Genomic DNA, 17,228 nt, shown 5'->3' with positions numbered 1-17,228 from the left:
TGGCTCCCCTCGACGTTCCTCAGGAAAGATTTACGGCCTTGAGGGTTGCTAATTCTTTTATCTATGATAGATTTTTCGCTATGCTATGGCTTCAGTTTTTTCTGTTCAGGCCCGTTGGGCTCTGGCTGAATTCCTGGTCTGCGGATTTGACTTCTAAGTCTAGACTTCTTCCTCCCTTTGTAGGGAATGATTTTGTTTTGTCCAGGCCTGGACTCAATTATCTCCACGGTCACAGGGGGCAAGGGTGCTCTCCTACCGCAAGAGTATTTGAACTAATATAAGGGATGATTGTCGTTCCTTTCATTCTGATAAAGCCCATGTCAGCTATCCTCCGCTAAGCCAGAGCAAACCAAGAGCTCTTGGAAACCGGCTCAGTCCTGGATAAATCCAAGCAGAGCAAGAAGCCCCGCTGAGTCTAAGTTGGCATGAATGGGCGGTCCCCTGTCCTCTTCTGGATCGTGTAGGGGGCAGTATGTCGCTCTTTTCAGTCGCTTGGTGCAGGGCCATGCAAGATCCATGGGTCCTAGAGGTCATAGCTCAAGGTTTTTAGATAGGTATTAAGTCTCAGCCACCCAAGGGCAGATTCCTTCTGTCTTCCTGACACAGTAAGGAGGGATGCCTTTCTGGGGTGTGTATGGGATTTGTCCTCTTAGGAGTTATTGTCCCAGTGCCCATCGCAGTGAGAGGTTTGGGATACTATTCCAACCTTTTCGTGGTCCCTAAAAGGAGGGAACTTTCCATCTGATTCTGGACCTAAAGTGCTTAAGCAAGTTTTATATGTCCCCTCGTTCAAGATGGAGACAATAAGGACCATTCTTCCCCTTGTTTTAGAGGGGCAGTTCATGACCACGAAAGATCTGAAGGATGCTCCCTTTACATGCCAATCCACTAGGACCACTTTCAGTTCCTAAGGTTGCATTCCTGGACCAGTACTTCCAGTTTATTGCCCTTCCGTTTGGTCTAGCTACGGCTTCAAGAAATTTTTCGAAGAGTGAACCATTCGGAATCTCTCCTGTCTTCTTCGTTCCCATGGATGGAAGATAATCTAGAGAGAGTTCTCTTGTGTCAAGTACCAGGTTCGAATCACTGGTACTATAATAGTCTCCATAGACATGAGAATATTTCTATCAGACCAGAGATGTTGCAAGCTAGCTTCAACACTTCTTGCCCCCCAGATCTCCTTAAGTCCATCTGTGGCTCGGTGTTTGTGGGTGCTTGGTCTCCTGGTGTCCAGCATGGACTTCGTTTCCCTTGCCAGGTTTCACCTCAGACTGTTGCAACTGCGCATGCTGGAGGAGTCTAACGACGATCATTTGGATCTGTCTCAACAGATTTCTCCGGACAACCGATCGAGAGAATCACTCTCTTTGTGGTTCTATCCGTATCACTTGCCCTGAGGGACGTCTGTCTCAAGACCATCCTGGGTGATTGTGACTACGGTTGCGAGTCTGTCAGGATGGGGAGCTGTTTGGAGTGCCAGGAAGGTACAGGGCCTATGGTCTCAAGAGATAAAGCTCCCTCCTGACCTCATTTGGATCTTCGGGTAATTTACTATGCTCTGAAGGCTTGGCCTCTGCTGGGTTCGTACCAGTTATACAGTTTCCAATCAAACAATATTTCCTCGATGGCTTACATCAACCATCAGGGGGAACGAGAAGCTCCCTAGTTATGAGGGAAGTATCTTGGATTCTGGTGTGGGGTAGACCCACATTTGTTCGCTGTCATCGATCCACATTCCGGGTGTGGACAATTGGGAAGCGGACTTCCTCAGCAGACAATCCTTTCATCCAGGGGAATGGTCTCTCCATTCCGAGTGTTTGCAGAGATTTGCTAGAGGAAGATCTTATAACGTCTCAATACCAAGCTACCCAGATAGGGGTCGAGGTACAGGGATCCTCAGGCGGAGCTAACAGATGCATTAGCGGTGCCTTGGAGGTTCAATCAAATTTATCCTTTCTGACCGTTACCACTACTTTCTAGTGTAGGGTCTCAAGTCAAGACGGCGTCAGTCTTGGACGCAAAGGATATGGTTCACGGATATAGTGGGGATGTCATCATCTCCTCCGTGGAAGTTACCTTGTTGCAGGGATCTGCTGACCAAGTTTCTTTGTTCATCATTGTCTAGATTCTCTGAGGCTGACTGCGTGGATATTGAACTCTTAGTCCTAGCCAAGAGAGTGGTTTCTGAGAGAGTTATTTTTATTTTCATCAAGCTTGTAAGCTGGTTGCTCGTCGCATCTATCATAAGGTGTGGAGGACCTACTTATTCTGTTCTCCAGGATGAACAGGAGAAGGGCTTTTCTGCAAGTCCCCTGATGGGACAGTTTTCGGCCCTGTCTGTGTTACTGCACAAGAGGTTCGTTGAGCTTTCAGATGTGCAGCCATTTGTTAAGGCTCAGCTGGGATCAGACCTCTGTTTAGATCTAGGCTCCTCTTTTGAGTTTAAATCTTGTTCTTAAAGCGTTGCATCGGGCTCTGTTGGAGCCTATGCATGAAGTGGACACAAAATTGTGGTCTGGGAAGGTTCCTTTTCTACTGGTTATTGCTTATGCATGCAGAGTATCTGTGATTGCTGCTTTGCAATGTGTCCCTCCTTATCTGGCTTTCCATGCCGATAAGACTGTTTTACGAACCAAGTTAGGTTTCTTCCTAAGGTTGTGTCAATTTGTAACATCAATCAAGAGATTGTGGTTCCTTTTTATGTCCTAATCCATATTAAGATGGAAAACATAAATTATGCCTACCTAATTAATTTCATTTCCATCTGTATGGGAAGAGTCCACAGCTCCCGCCTGTGTTCTCTGGTGGGCGGCCCTAAATTAATTTTTTTTTTTTTTTTTTGGCACCTTTTTCACCCTGATATTTCTCCTACTATTCCTTGTTCCCTCGGCCGAATGACTGGGGGTTATGAGGAAGTGGGGGCGGTATTTAATTCTATTGGCTGGGTGTCTTTGCCTCCTCCTGGTGGCCAGGTTCAGTATTTCCCAAAAGTATGGAATGCAGCTATGGACTCTTCCCATACAGATGGAAATGAAATTATCAGGTAAGCATAATTTATGTATTCTCCACAACAGCACCGGTCTTCATCTTTGTAGCGCAAATAAATACATTTTTGGCTTTATTTTTTGAGATTTTGAGGTAAAGTTATGATGTGTGTCTCCCAGAAATATTTTATTTCTCACTGTACTGCCTCCCCTACAGAGAAGGCAAAAGGGACAAACCTTCAAGGACAAAGTCCTTATTTGCAGGTTTAAAGGACATTAAACACTTTGAGATTGTTTAGTTGTACATAGAGAAAAAGAAGTTGCAAGAAACTAGAGAAAAATCTACTAATCAACTTAGATAAAAATGAATTGCAAAGATTTTTGTTTTTACTAACTAGTAAACTAGCGATGATTTCCAGAATACACATAAACCTCACATTTATACATTTTTTTTTTTACAAATGTTCATAAACAAGAGGGCGCTTCATGTGCATATCAGTAGGTGATTCACTAGTACAAAATTACTTCTGTAGTGCAAATGGAAAAATCATGTCTAAACCACTGAATATTGCATTAGATTACTAGAGAAGTAATCTACAAGCTTTTCACTTCTACAAAACATCTCAATTTGTGACCCAGAATCCCCTTTCACTTTTAAAGTGCCTATCGTTTTTTTTCCCCGCTAGACTTACTGCCAAACAGAACATACTAGACCACATATTTTTAAAATTAATCCTGTCTGCTTTTTTGTGTGCAGCATTTTAGACATTTTCCCCTCTATAATTTCTTGAATGTTGAGAGATTGTATTGAATGTAATAAAGTTAGTAAAAATGCATGATGCATGTGAGTGAAAATAAACTTTCAGCGTAAGATGTACAGGATCTCTTTGTGAAAATTATGCAATAGTATTTGGTGTAGCTGTTTGGCGGTGTAATAAATGGATTATTGTTCTTTAGGGGAGGTGGACAAAAAAACATTTCCATTGACATTTTAGTGTCATCTGTTCTGTGGCTATGCAACTTTATATTTAGGGCTGCTGGGGTTTTTGAATCATTAAAGGGACATAATACTCATATGCTAAATCACTTGAAACTGATGCAGTATAACTGTAAAAAGCTGACAGGAAAATATCACCTGAGCATCTCTATGTAAAAAAGGAAGATATTTTACCTCACAATCTCCTCAGCTCAGCAGAGTAAGTTCTGTGTAAAAAGTTATACTCAGCTGCTCCCAGCTGCAGGTAAAAAAATTAAAAAAAATGAAGAAATGAACAGCAGCCAATGAGCATCAGCAGTGCTGAGGTCATGAACTCTTACTGTGATCTCATGAGATTTGACTTAACTCTCATGAGATTTCATAGTAAGCTTCCTTTACCTGATTGGTGAAATAATATGAGAGTGCACGATGCTAGTCCCTTCAGATGTCCCAGGACAAACACACTAAAATGCTGCTTAGAAATCCTTTACAATGGGAGGTGGCTACTGAGGAACTTTTGAGGTAAAATATCTTTCTTTTTTACATAGAGATGTTCAGGTGATATTTTCTAATCAGCTTTTTACAGCTATGCTGCATCACTTTCAAGTGTTTAAACATTTGGGTATTATGGCCCTTTAACAACATGTTTGGGTCACCATTTACACTCCAATGGGGATCTCAGGAGGCTGAGAAGCCTCTGATTACTGTGTACCTTATGCATGATGTTTATGCTAAATTCTCTAACCTTGTCACCTTTTGGATACTTCAGTGTCAATCTCAGATTTTTTTCCTTAAACAAAACACAAAACTAAGCAGCCCCTTTGAAAGGTGTATATTGTAATGTTGCTTTGTAGACTGTTCTGATGTATGCATCATGTCAGCAGTGACTCACTATTATTTTACAAACCACTGCTGACTGGCTGTGCAGCTGCACTGAACATGTGTATGTATGCTCAACAAGCATATTTTTAAGTATAAGCGTACTGCCAAATTGCTTCTATCAACACGAATGTGCATTTCTTCCCTTTACTATGTTGCACACATTTCCTAAATTGAATTTTCAACTTCTAAAAGAATACTCACAATAAGTATGTTATTTAAAGGAATTGTAGTACAGTAGTGCATATTAAATGCGACTAAAAGAATTTATGCAATACACTTTCTTTGCTTCAGAGAACTTTTTATCACATATTCTGTAATAACTTTTCTAATGTAAGTAACTCCCTCCCCTGTGTGCAGAGGTAAATCAGGTGTGCTCATTAAAAGACCAGTATATAGCGTAGATTTGCATAATTAACAAATGCATGATCAAAAAGAAAATGCAATAGCAATTAGGGGTTGATTTATCAGGCTGCGATGGACAGGGGCGGGCTGAAATCCTGTGCCAAAATTCAGCATTGCACAAGAACGCAATTTAGACATTTCAGTTGTATCGCTTAGGTAAGCATTGCTAGATATTTTTTCTAGTAACAAAAAAGTTAACATAATGTGCTCCTGTTAATTTGCATTAAAAAATGACTACCAGATTTCTGGCTTTCCAAAATTTCTCTTTGTTAAAGTTGTGTACAGGTATACCCCGCTCATACAGCGGGTTAGGGACCGGAGCCCCGCTGTAAAGTGAAAACCGACTTAAAGTGAGTCAATGCATTTTTTACTTGTTTTTCACTTGCCAGTGTGTTTACAAGCTTAAAAACATGTTTGAAATAACATATATAGGTGTGCAATAGTGCTAAGTTTAGTTTAATAACAACAAAAGACAGTACACTACTGTATTCAGTTATGCAGACAGTAGAAAGGGATACATATACTGTATACAGGTACTGTACAGTACAACATGTAGTACAATACAGTGGTATGTGCTTTATTGCTTATCTTTTCTTATGATTCATCATCTGAGTTTTCAATGCAAATCAGTTTTGAAGGTGGAGAACTTGACAAAGATTCATCAGGTCTTGATGTTGAAGGTGATGATGATGGCTGTGGGACTTTATTAAAATATGATAGCAAAGAAGTTTGCTTCATGGACTGACGCTTCCTTTCTCGAAGTATTTCTTTATAACATGCAATTCCATTTGACACAATTTTATTAACTGAAGAACTTCTTTCAAAATTGCCATCAATCTGCTCCAAACCTGCCAAACCCGTTTCAATTAAATTGACATATTCCTCTAATTCTTTTGTTGGCATTTCCCTAATGCAAACTGGGTCTTCATCAGTAGAACCATCAGTTTCAAGAAACAGTCTTCTTTGCTCTTCAATCATAATCAAATCTTCATCTGTCAATGGCTGGTCATGAGATGCAAGCAATTCTGTAACATCTTCAGGCTCCACTTCTAGTTCCAGTTGTCTAGCCATGTCCACAACGCTAGCATTGACTTCCTCTACCGAAGTCTCAAGGCCGGGAACATCATCCATAAAGGTGGGGATAAGCTTTTTCCACACACGTCTCAATGCTGATTCTGAAACTTCATTCCAGGAATCTCTAATTGCTTTAATAGCATCTAGAATTGTAAATCCTTTCCAGAAGGCTTTTAATTTGTTCTGTGTAGCACCATCAGATGCATCGCTATCTAAGGCAGTTATAGCAGCAGTAAATGTCTTCTTCAAATAATATGCTTTGAAGGTTGCAATCACTCCCTGATCCATAGGCTGAAGAATAGATGTGGTGTTTGCAGGCAAGAAAACAACTTGAATCTCATTGTACATTTCCATTAATGCTCGTGGGTGAGAAGGTGCATTGTCAGTAAGCATTAAAATTTTAAAAGGAATTTTTTTTTCCTTGCAGTAGGCTTCAACTGTGGGTTTAAAATAATCTGTAAACCATGTTGTAAATAGACTTGCAGTCATCCAGGCTTTAGTGTTTGATTTGTAGTAAACAGGCAGGCTAGATTTAGCATAGTTTTTCAGAGCCCTGGGATTCTCAGAATGGTAGATCATCATAGGCTTCAGCTTCAAATCACCAGCTGCATTAGCACCTAAAAGCAGTGTTAGTCGATCCTTTGCAGCTTTGAATCCTGGCATTAACTTTTCCTCCTTTGCAATGAATGTCCTAGATGGCATTTTTTTCCAGAAAAGGCCGGTTTCATCAACATTAAATATTTGCTGTGTGGTGTAACCACCATCTTCTATAATTTTAGCCAGCTCTTCTGGAAAAGCCTCTGCAGATTCAACATCTGCACTAGCTGCTTCCCCTTGCACTTTAATGTTGTGCAGATGACTTCTTTCCTTAAACCTGTTAAACCAACCTCTGCTAGCTTCAAAATTTTCATCTTTAGCACTCTCACCTCTATCAGTCTTCATTGCATTAAACAAGGATAGTGCCTTGCTTTGAATAATGGCTTGGCTTAAAGGAACATTGTGGCTGGTTTGATCTTCTATCCAAACCACTAGCAGCTTCTCCATTTCAGCAATAAGGTTGTCTCTCTTGCGAATCACTTTTGTGTGCACTGGAGTAGCACTTTTTACTTCTTTTAAGTATTTTTCTTTAGCGTTCACCACTGTGCTAACTGTTGTGCGAGCCAAACCTAACTTGCGGCCTATATCTGAGATGGACATGCCTTGCTCACTCATCTTTATCATTTCCAACTTTTGATTCAATGTAAGAGGCTTACGGATCCTCTTTTTTTCATCACCTGGAGCCAGGGCCATTGTAGAAATGTAGAAATAAAATAAAGACTAAAATACAAAACAGAGATGATACTGGGAGTGAATTTTTAAATTACTGTATGAAAAAAAACATGAAAAAAAAAGATTGTCTGCTCCTATTGCAATGATTGGTTTTACCTTTGTGCTTACCTTGAATAGTACAGGTAATAATCTCATATGCCTCCTTCATCTCATACAGTCTATACAGTACCATACCATAACCTAATGTACAGTACTCTACTGTACCTGTACTGTATGACAGATCCTTATTTTATGTGGAGATCTCAAACCATGCCAAACAATACTGTACAGTACTAAAGTAGGTTATGTTTTATGGTATGGTACTGTATATGAGATGGAGGCATATGAAATGCTTACCTGTACTATTCAAGGTAAGCACAAAGGTATTATGACAATAATACTGTATACAGCATATACTGGTACTTGTACTGTACCTTTATTGGCCAAAAAATACTGCTTATGAAGAACTAGACTTGTGTGTACGGTACAATTACTGTATGGATTTAACAAATAATCCTGTACAGTACTGTACCTTTAATTGTACAAAAAATACTGTAATGCTTATGAAGACCGGTATACTGTACTGGACTTACCAAATTACAGTATCTGGTACAGTACAATACTGTACTGCACAGTTTTAGCAACCCTAAAGTCTTCCCAACGTACGCATGCAATCTTTCTCCTTACTCCTTGTCTAAGTCCTGAGCTGTGCCGCGCTGAGAAACTACTTCCGGGTTTGCGGCGGCGACGTATTAGCGAAACGACGTAAAGCGAATCGACGTAAAGCGGGGTATACCTGTAGTTGAAAATGTATTTTTTAAAAGGGAGCTTATTCTTTTTATAGGGCCTTTATCGTGCCACACTTCATTATTTGCATATATGTTGTAACATCTGTATAACAAGTTTATCTGGTAAAATAAGGGTTAGATCAGCATTTTTGTCTTCCATGTGATTTTTTTTTTTGCTAGTCTGAATGGCGTGTTCTCAATATGATGCCAACCTCACCATTCATTTTTCTTACCTTACTGGTAAAATAGTAAGACTTTCATGGTTTAGGAGTTGCATTGAACATGTGCATGGAAGCCAATCAAATCTTATCAAAGTGATCATTAGCCATCTGCTATTTTGTGATGCTGTACAATAAGGCACATAGTACCACTTGTCACTATGTAATTATTTCTTTTTGCTTAACTTGTTCACATATTGCAAAATATACATTGCATTTATTGAGTAATTGGTTTCTATGAGTGAGAAGCTGAATGCATGCAAATGTTAATTTCTCTTATTCATTCTAGAAGCATAAAGAGAAAGAAAAGCACAGACAGAAATCCAGGAAGCAAATGGAACCTTTAACAGCATTAGTCCCTTCTCTGACAGTAACTACTGAAAAGGTAAGTTTTTTTTTTTGTTTTTTTTTAAATTATTTTTTCTCTCAAACCTTGTTTGAAATTGTAAACCTTTTTAGTGTTTTGACTTTCGTGGATTCTTTTCTTTTACAAAGATATGACGAGTCCACGGATTTCATCCTTACTTGTGGGATATTAACCTCCTGCTAACAGGAAGTGGCAAAGAGCACCACAGCAGAGCTGTATATATAGCCCCTCCCTTCCCCTCCACCCCCAGTCATTCTCTTTGCCTGTGTTATACTAGGAAGACATGTGAAAGTGAGGTGTTAGTTTTAGTTTCTTCAATCAAGAAGTTTATTTTAAATGGTACCGGTGAGTACTATTTTCCTCAGGGGGATATGGAAGAAGATTTCTACCCTGAGGTTGATGATCTTAGCACTTGTAACTAAGATCCACGCTGGTTCCCACAAGACTTCTGAAGGTAACCATGAGACATCTTCAGTGTGGAGACCGGTTTTCATGCTACAAGCAGCATTAAGGTATGTGCAGCCTTTTTTTCTGAGGAGACTTGATACATCAGAACTGGCTGACAATTATTTCCCTGTATGGGAATGGGGTAAGCAGTATTCCTATTTTATATAAAGGGTATTACTGGAGTCCCTGATTTTATTTAATGGTTGACTTATGGACTTTGTGTGATACTATGGGCATTCAAAGGGGGAAAAAAAAAGATATATAACGTTCTTATTTCTGTCATGCATATGTTTGCTTACTGATGCTTTTGAGGGGTTGTAGGCATTTGCTGTTTAAAACTTAGGTGGGAAACCGCTTTCCATGCGGTTGTGTTTGGGCCTACTTCGGCATTTGACCTCAAGGGGCGTTGCCTATTTTTCGCGCGCTCAGATGCGCACTTCCTTCAGGCTTGGCAGCAGCAAGCAGTAACTCCGGTGGCTCCTGGACTATGCAAGCTGGTCTGAAGTGTTTGAAAGTGCAGAGGGTATTTTTTGTTTATTGAATGACTTATTATTGATATAAGTACTTTAGAGCCTTATTTTCTGCCCTTGCTTCAGGGTGCAGTAATTTTTGGATAAACCAATGATATTAGGTTAAATTTTGAGATAATTTTAAAAAAAAATTGAACTTTTTGGAAAAATTGTTCACTTTTTCTTTTCTTAAAGGCGCAGTACACGTTTTTTCTAAAGTTTATTTTATGCAATAAATGAGTGTTTAAACGACTTTTGTGCTTATTACTAGTCTGTTCAACATGTTCTGACAATGCGGATTCTCATTGTTCTATGTGCTTAGAAGCTATTGTGCAACCCCCTCTAACACTGTGTAACTCTTGTACTGAAAGAGCCTTACATTGTAAAGTCCATATATTAGGTCAAGAAAGTGTGCCTAAGGATGATTCTCAGTCTAAAGAGAATCAGGATATGCCATCTAATTCTCCCCACATTTAACGCCCACACAAGCGACTCCTAGTACTTCTAGTGCGTCTAATTCTTTTACTCTGCAGGATATGGCTGCAGTTATGTCAACTACCCTTACAGAGGTATTGTCTAAATTACCAATGTTGCAGGGTAAACGCAGTAGGTCAGGTATTAATGTAAATACTGAATCATCTGATGCTTTATTAGCTATTTCCGATGTTCCCTCTCAGTGCTCTGAGTTGGGGATCAGGGAATTACTGTCTGAGGGTGAAATTTCAGATTCAGGGAATGTTTTACCTCAGACAGATTCGGACACTATGTCATTTAAATTTAAGCTTGAACACCTCCGCCTGTTACTTAGGGAGGTTTTAGCGACTCTGTATGATTGTGACCCTATTGTGATTCCTCCAGAGAAATTGTGTAAAATGGATAAATATTTGGAAGTACCTACTTACACTGATGTTTTTCCGGTTCCTAAGAGAATTTCGGCAATTATTAAAAAGGAATGGGATAGACCAGGTATACCGTTTTCTCCCCCTCCTAATTTTAAGAAAATGTTTACCATATCAGATACCAATCGGGACTCTTGGCCCCTAAGGTAGAGGGAGCTATATCTACCCTAGCTAAGCGTACTACTATACCCATTGAGGATAGTTGTGCTTTCAAAGACCCTCTGGATAAGAAATTAGAGGGTCTATTAAAGAAATTATTTGTTAATCAAGGGTTTCTTTTACAACCTACGGCTTGCATTGTTCCAGTAACTACTGCAGCAGCTTTTTGGTTTGAGGCTCTAGAAGAGTCTCTTAAGGTTGAGACTCCATTAGATGACATTTTATATAGAATTAAGGCTCTCAAGCTAGCTAATTCTTTTATTACTGATGCCGCTTTTCAAATTGCTAAATTTGCGGCAAAGAATGCAGGATTTGCTATTTTAGCACGTAGAGGATTGTGGCTCAAATCTTGGTCTGCTGATGTGTCATCAAAACATAAGCTTTTAGCTATTCCCATTAAAGGTAAGACCCTTTTTGGGCCAGATTTGAAGGAAATCATTTCTGATATTACAGTGGATAAAGGCCATGCCTTACCTCAGGATAAGTTGGTTAAAATGAGGGGTAAACAGAATAATTTTCGTTCCTTTCGGAACTTTAAAGGAGGACCCCCCGCTTCTTCTTCATCAAAGCAGGAAGGGAATTTTACCCAATCTAAGTCAGTCTGGAGACCCAATCAGAACTAGAATAATGGTAAACAATCCAAAAAGCCCGCTGCTGCTCCTAAGCTTACATGAAGGGGCGGCCCCCGATCCAGTACCGAATCTAGTAGGGGGCAGACTCTCTTTCGTGGCTCAGGCTTAGGTAAGATGTTCAGGATCCCTGGGCACTAGACATAGTGACCCATCGTTATCAATTGGAATTCAAGGACTTTCTCCCAAGAGGGAGATTTCATCTTTCAAAGTTATCTGCAAACCAGATAAAAAGAGAGGCGTTCTTACGCTGTGTAAAAGACCTTTCTATTATGGGAGTAATTTGTCCAGTCCCAAAATTGGAACAGGGACAGGGGTTTTACTCAAACCTATTTGTGGTTCCCAAAAAAGAGGGAACGTTCAGACCCATCTTAGACCTCAAGTTTCTAAACAAATTTCTAAGAGTTCCATCATTCAAGATGGAGACAATATGAACAATTTTACCAATGATCCAGGAGGGTCAATATATGACTACCATGGACTTGAAGGATGCTTACCTTCATATTCCAATTCACAAGGATCATCATCAGTTTCTAAGGTTTGCCTTCTTGGACAAACATTATCAGTTTGTGGCTCTCCCTTGTGGGTTGGCTACAGCACCTAGAATCTTCACAAAGGTTCTAGGGTCTCTTTTGGCGGCTCTCAAACCGCGAGGCATAGCGGTGGTGCCTTATCTGGACGATATTCTGATTCAGTTGTCAACATATCATCTGATAAAATCTCACACGGACACAGTGTTGTCTTTTCTGAGAACTCACGGCTGGAAGGTGAACATAGAGAAGAGTTCACTTGTTCCACAGACAAGGGTTCCTTTCTTGGTAACTCTGATTGACTCGGTAGCCATGAAAATATTTCTGACAGAGGTCAGAAAATCAAAGATTCTAAATACTTGCCGAGCACTTCAGTCCATTCCTTGGCCATCAGTGGCTCAGTGTATGGAGGTAATTGGATTGATGGTAGCGGCAATGGACATAGTTCTGTTTGCTCGCTTTCATCTCAGACCACTGCAGCTGTGCATGCTCGGACAGTGGAATGGGGATTATGCGGACTTATCTCCTCAGATAAATCTGGATCAAGAGACCAGAAACTCTCTTCTTTGGTGGTTGTCGCCGGATCATCTGTCCCAAGGGACTTTTTTCCGCAGACCCTCGTGGGTGATAGTGACAACGGATGCAGTTTGGAACTCCCTGAAGGTTCAGGGTGTTTGGACTCAAGTGGAGTCTCTTCTTCCAATCAATATTCTGAAACTGAGAGCAATTTTCAATTCGCTTCAGGCATGGCCTCAGTTGGCTTCGGCCAAATTCATCAGATTCCAGTCGAACAACATTACGACTGTGGCATATATCAATCATCAGGGGGGAACATGGAGTTCCTTAGCGATGATAGAAGTATCCAAGATAATCCGTTGGGCGGAGGCCCACTGTTCTCATCTGTCAGCAATCTACATCCCAGGAGTAGAGAACTGGGAAGCGGATTTTCTAAGTCGACAGACTTTTCATCCGGGGAGTGGGAACTTCACCCGGAGGTATTTGCCTTATTGATTCTCAGATGGGGCAAACCAGAATTGGATTTGATGGCATCTCGACAAAATGCCAAGCTTCCAAGATACGGATCCTGGTCAAGGGATCCTCAGGCCGAATTGATAGATGCCTTGGCAGTGCCTTGGTTGTTTAGCCTAGCTTATGTCTTTCCACCGTTTTCTCTCCTCCCACGCGTGATTGCTCAAATCAAACAGGAGAGAGCATCAGTGATTCTGATAGCGCCTGCGTGGCCACGCAGGACTTGGTATGCGGATCTAGTGGACATGTCATCTCTGCCACCGTGGAAACTTCCATTGAGACAGGACCTTCTCATTCAAGGTCCTTTCCAACATCCAAATCTAATTTCTCTGCAGCTGACTGCGTGGAGATTGAACGCTTGATTTTATCGAAGCGAGGATTCTCTGATTCGGTCATCAATACTTTGATCCAGGCCAGAAAGCCTGTCACTAGAAAGATCTATCATAAGATATGGCGTAAATATCTTTATAGGTGTGAATCCAAGGGTTATTCATGGAGTAAAGTTAGGATTCCTAGGATTCTTTCTTTTCTCCAAGAAGGATTGGAGAAAGGATTATCAGCGAGTTCCTTAAAGGGACAAATTTCAGCTTTGTCAATTTTGTTTCACAAGCGTTTGTCAAATGAAAATCCGTGGACTCGTCATATCTTTGTAAACGAAAAGTAAATTTATGCTTACCTGATAAATTGATTTCTTTTACGATATGACGAGTCCACGGCCCACCCTGTTCTTTTAAGACAGTTTTTTCCTTTATATTTTTTGTAAACTTTAGTCACCTCTGCACCTTTTAGCCTTTCCTTTTCTCTTCCTATAACCTTCGGCCGAATGACTGGAGGGGAAGGGAGGGGCTATATATATAAAGCTCTGCTGTGGTGCTCTTTGCCACTTCCTGTTAGCAGGAGGTTAATATCCCACAAGTAAGGATGAAATCCGTGGACTCGTCATATCGTAAAAGAAATCAATTTATCAGGTAAGCATAAATTATGTTTTTACATAAGGACTAGAGTAGTGATTTTCAAGTTTTTGTTGTGATGTGGTTGGTCCATTGTATAGGACTATATTATATGGACATAAAAGTTCTGAAAAGGAAGCTGAATCAGGGGAACCGGCAAAACGACCTAATGAAGCATAGGCTTTTCTCCCCTACTGGCCGTATGTTCATTCTGGAATTACTCTTCCATTTAATACTATATTTCCAGTGTCTTATCTTACCCCTGATTTCCTGCTGCATTTTCCCTATGCCTCATTACTTTATTTCAGATGTACGTTCCTGGTAATCAAAAAAAAAAAAAAAAGAAATATCTGACAATGTTTGTGGATACTTTAGAGTATTTTCACCTGAGCAGAAAAAAGTGATGTCATCAATTAACCACCTGTACTGAAACTTATCAGATCCTGGCCTATTTGACCCCTGGTGGTTGAGGAATTACAACTCTGTAGCAGAACCAAAATACAAATAAATGTTGTTGTTCTTGCATGACTTGATTTATTAAAGCTGGTTGTGAGAAATGCCAGAAGCCAGAGAGCAATGGCTTCTAAAATATTATTTGTCACTTAAGGGACCTCCAAATGCAGTGGAATTGAATAATTGTCAAATACGCTCTACAAAGACCACGCAATAGCACTTACTTTAATTTGAAATGATTGGTAGAATAGGTTTTTTTTTTTTTATTGCATGCTTTATCTGAATCATGAAACTTTAATTTTTGACTTAAAGGGACACTAAACCAAAACATTTTCTTTCATGATTCAGGTAGAGAATACAATTTTAAATAACATTCCAATTGACTTCTATTATCGCATTTGCTTCATTCTTTAGATATCCTTTGTTGAAGAGATAGCAAGGCACATGTGAGACAATCACACGAGGCATCTGTGCATCTACCAATCAGCAGCTGAGCATATCTAGATATGCTTTTCAGCAAAGAATATAAAGAGAATGAAGCTAATTAGATAATAGAAGTACATTAGAAAGTTGTTTAAAATCACATGCTCTTTCTAAATCATGAAAAAAATTTTTGGCTTTCATGCCCCTTTAAGTGGCGCTTTAACTTTTTTGAATGATTCTAACAATACCTAAATCTGATTCCTAGAATTACTTCTGGCTCCTCAACATTCTGGCTGGATTCACGGTTTTGTATGAGTCTATCAACCTTATGTGAGTTTACAGTTTTATACGTAACCTAGGTAATATATTGAGGAGCCTGCCACATGTTTCTGAGCCAGAGATTGAATTTGTTTATAGATGTCAAAAAGGAGCCAGAAGTAAAATGTATGTATCAAAAGTACCAGGCAAAGTTTTATTACCTACTACTAAATATATCTTGTGTTTTATAGGATTTATTAGGATTCTCTAGATCCTCTTTGAAATTGAAGTAAGAGTATCAAGTTGGAACTATTTTTAAAGCATAAGTATAGGGAGGTTAAGTTTTGTGTTTTGCGTATTGAGTTGTATAATATGCAAGAAATATCAGCGTTGACGTCTGAAGGAATATTACCACTTTTTGAAAGCTATGAATAAATAGGAGCATAGAATATAACTCAAGTTTTATAAGCAATCATGTTAAGCTGTTTTTTTTAATTGGGTTTCATTTTAATTATTTTTGGTTAAAATTTTAGGAGCAGGTATAAAATTTAAGAAAAACTGTCTCCCTGGCTCCTGGTTTTGTTGAGCCCTGCACACTTTTTATGAACATCTCTTTAAACATTTTGGGACCTAGGTTATACTGCAGGTATCTGAAGTACAGTTACTGCAAATGTGCAAACAGGTCAGCACGGGAATGTAGTGAAAGATAGATTTCAGCATGGCAGCACCCATGATTAGAGGGAGGTAAGGATTAACCACGTTACTAAGCTTATAAAAAATGTTTATATTTAAAATTTAAGAAAAAGTGTCTCCTTGGGTTTGTTGAGCCCTGCACACTTTTCTTTTTAATGACACGATGAGTCCACGGATCATCTTAATTACTATTGGGAATACCACTCCTGCCCTGCAGGAGGTGGCAAAGAGCAGCAAAGCTGTTATATATCACCTCCCTTCCCTCCCAACCCAGTCATTCTCTTTTCCTACGTTAAGTGCAAGGAGGAGGTTTATTATTGAAGTAGTACAGGATTGTGCTGCTTTGTCCTGGGGTGTAGCCGTAGTCCATATCAGTCTCTTCAGTAGAGCAGTGGTGGCTTTAGAGCGATGGGAACTTGTGGGGCATAATTCTCACTGCGCATCCCATACTGATGCTGCCCTAACTATGAAAAACTGAGGGATCTTACTCAGTCCTTTTCCTTTTGTCACTGTTCCATGGGAGAGAGAGGACCTCTTAAACCTGGGAGCTGCCTTGCTGTCGGGTAGATGAAGAGGTAAGTGCTGACTTGTTATCTGGGAAAAGGGCTCAGAAAAAGAGGCACTTGATTCAACAAGGGACAATATAGAGACTCATGATTGGGACACTTTATTTTGACAGTAACAGCGCAGGCACTGGGGCTGGATTGCATAGGTTTATGGTGGTTTTCATCTCCTGGGTTTTAATAATATGCACGACCGGGAGATGACTGGATTTGGCACACCCACGATGGGCGGTACTAGGGGATTTGGCACACCCACGATGGGCGGTACTAGGGGAAAGCTTTGCGCGCCCTTTCTTTCTTCCTCTTCCTGTCAGTCGGAAGAAGAAGCCTGTTAACATTTTTTACTGCACATCTAGTCAGAAGAAGAAGCTCTTGTTCTGGTGAATTGGATGCGTGACAACTAGTTTCTACAGAGTTCCGGTTCTGTTAGGGGGAACGGCTCCTGTCCTGTCTATGCAGTGAGGGTCGATTTTTCAGACAGGTAGGCACCTCAGCAAAGTGCTGCTGAGGTGTAGAGGTGATCTGCAGGGCTATTTTCTATTTCTGTCTTACATATGCTAATAAAGGGGGGAAAAAGTTACCGTTTTTAACATTTAAAGAGAGAGTAACTTTTTCTTTTGTTCAGCTCTAAAATTGCTTAATTATTATTTTTGTGATCAATTGTGAGTTAAGATGGACCAAGAGTCC

At 40.0% G+C, this 17,228-nt stretch overlaps 1 protein-coding gene across 1 annotated transcript in view; it reads left to right on the top strand.

Moving 5' to 3' along the window:
* MLLT10 (MLLT10 histone lysine methyltransferase DOT1L cofactor) overlaps window positions 1-17,228 on the top strand; it is a gene marked incomplete in the record, with an annotated part of 665,806 nt that overhangs the window by 308,801 nt on the left and 339,777 nt on the right. Inside the window, 1 exon segment of the mRNA XM_053713959.1 lies at window positions 8,922-9,017. Coding sequence (XP_053569934.1) covers window positions 8,922-9,017 — 96 coding nt within the window.

The sequence above is a fragment of the Bombina bombina genome, chromosome 5 (genome assembly GCF_027579735.1).
Source record: "Bombina bombina isolate aBomBom1 chromosome 5, aBomBom1.pri, whole genome shotgun sequence".
Lineage (NCBI taxonomy): Eukaryota > Metazoa > Chordata > Amphibia > Anura > Bombinatoridae > Bombina > Bombina bombina.
This window is presented reverse-complemented; position numbering and strand designations above follow the sequence as displayed.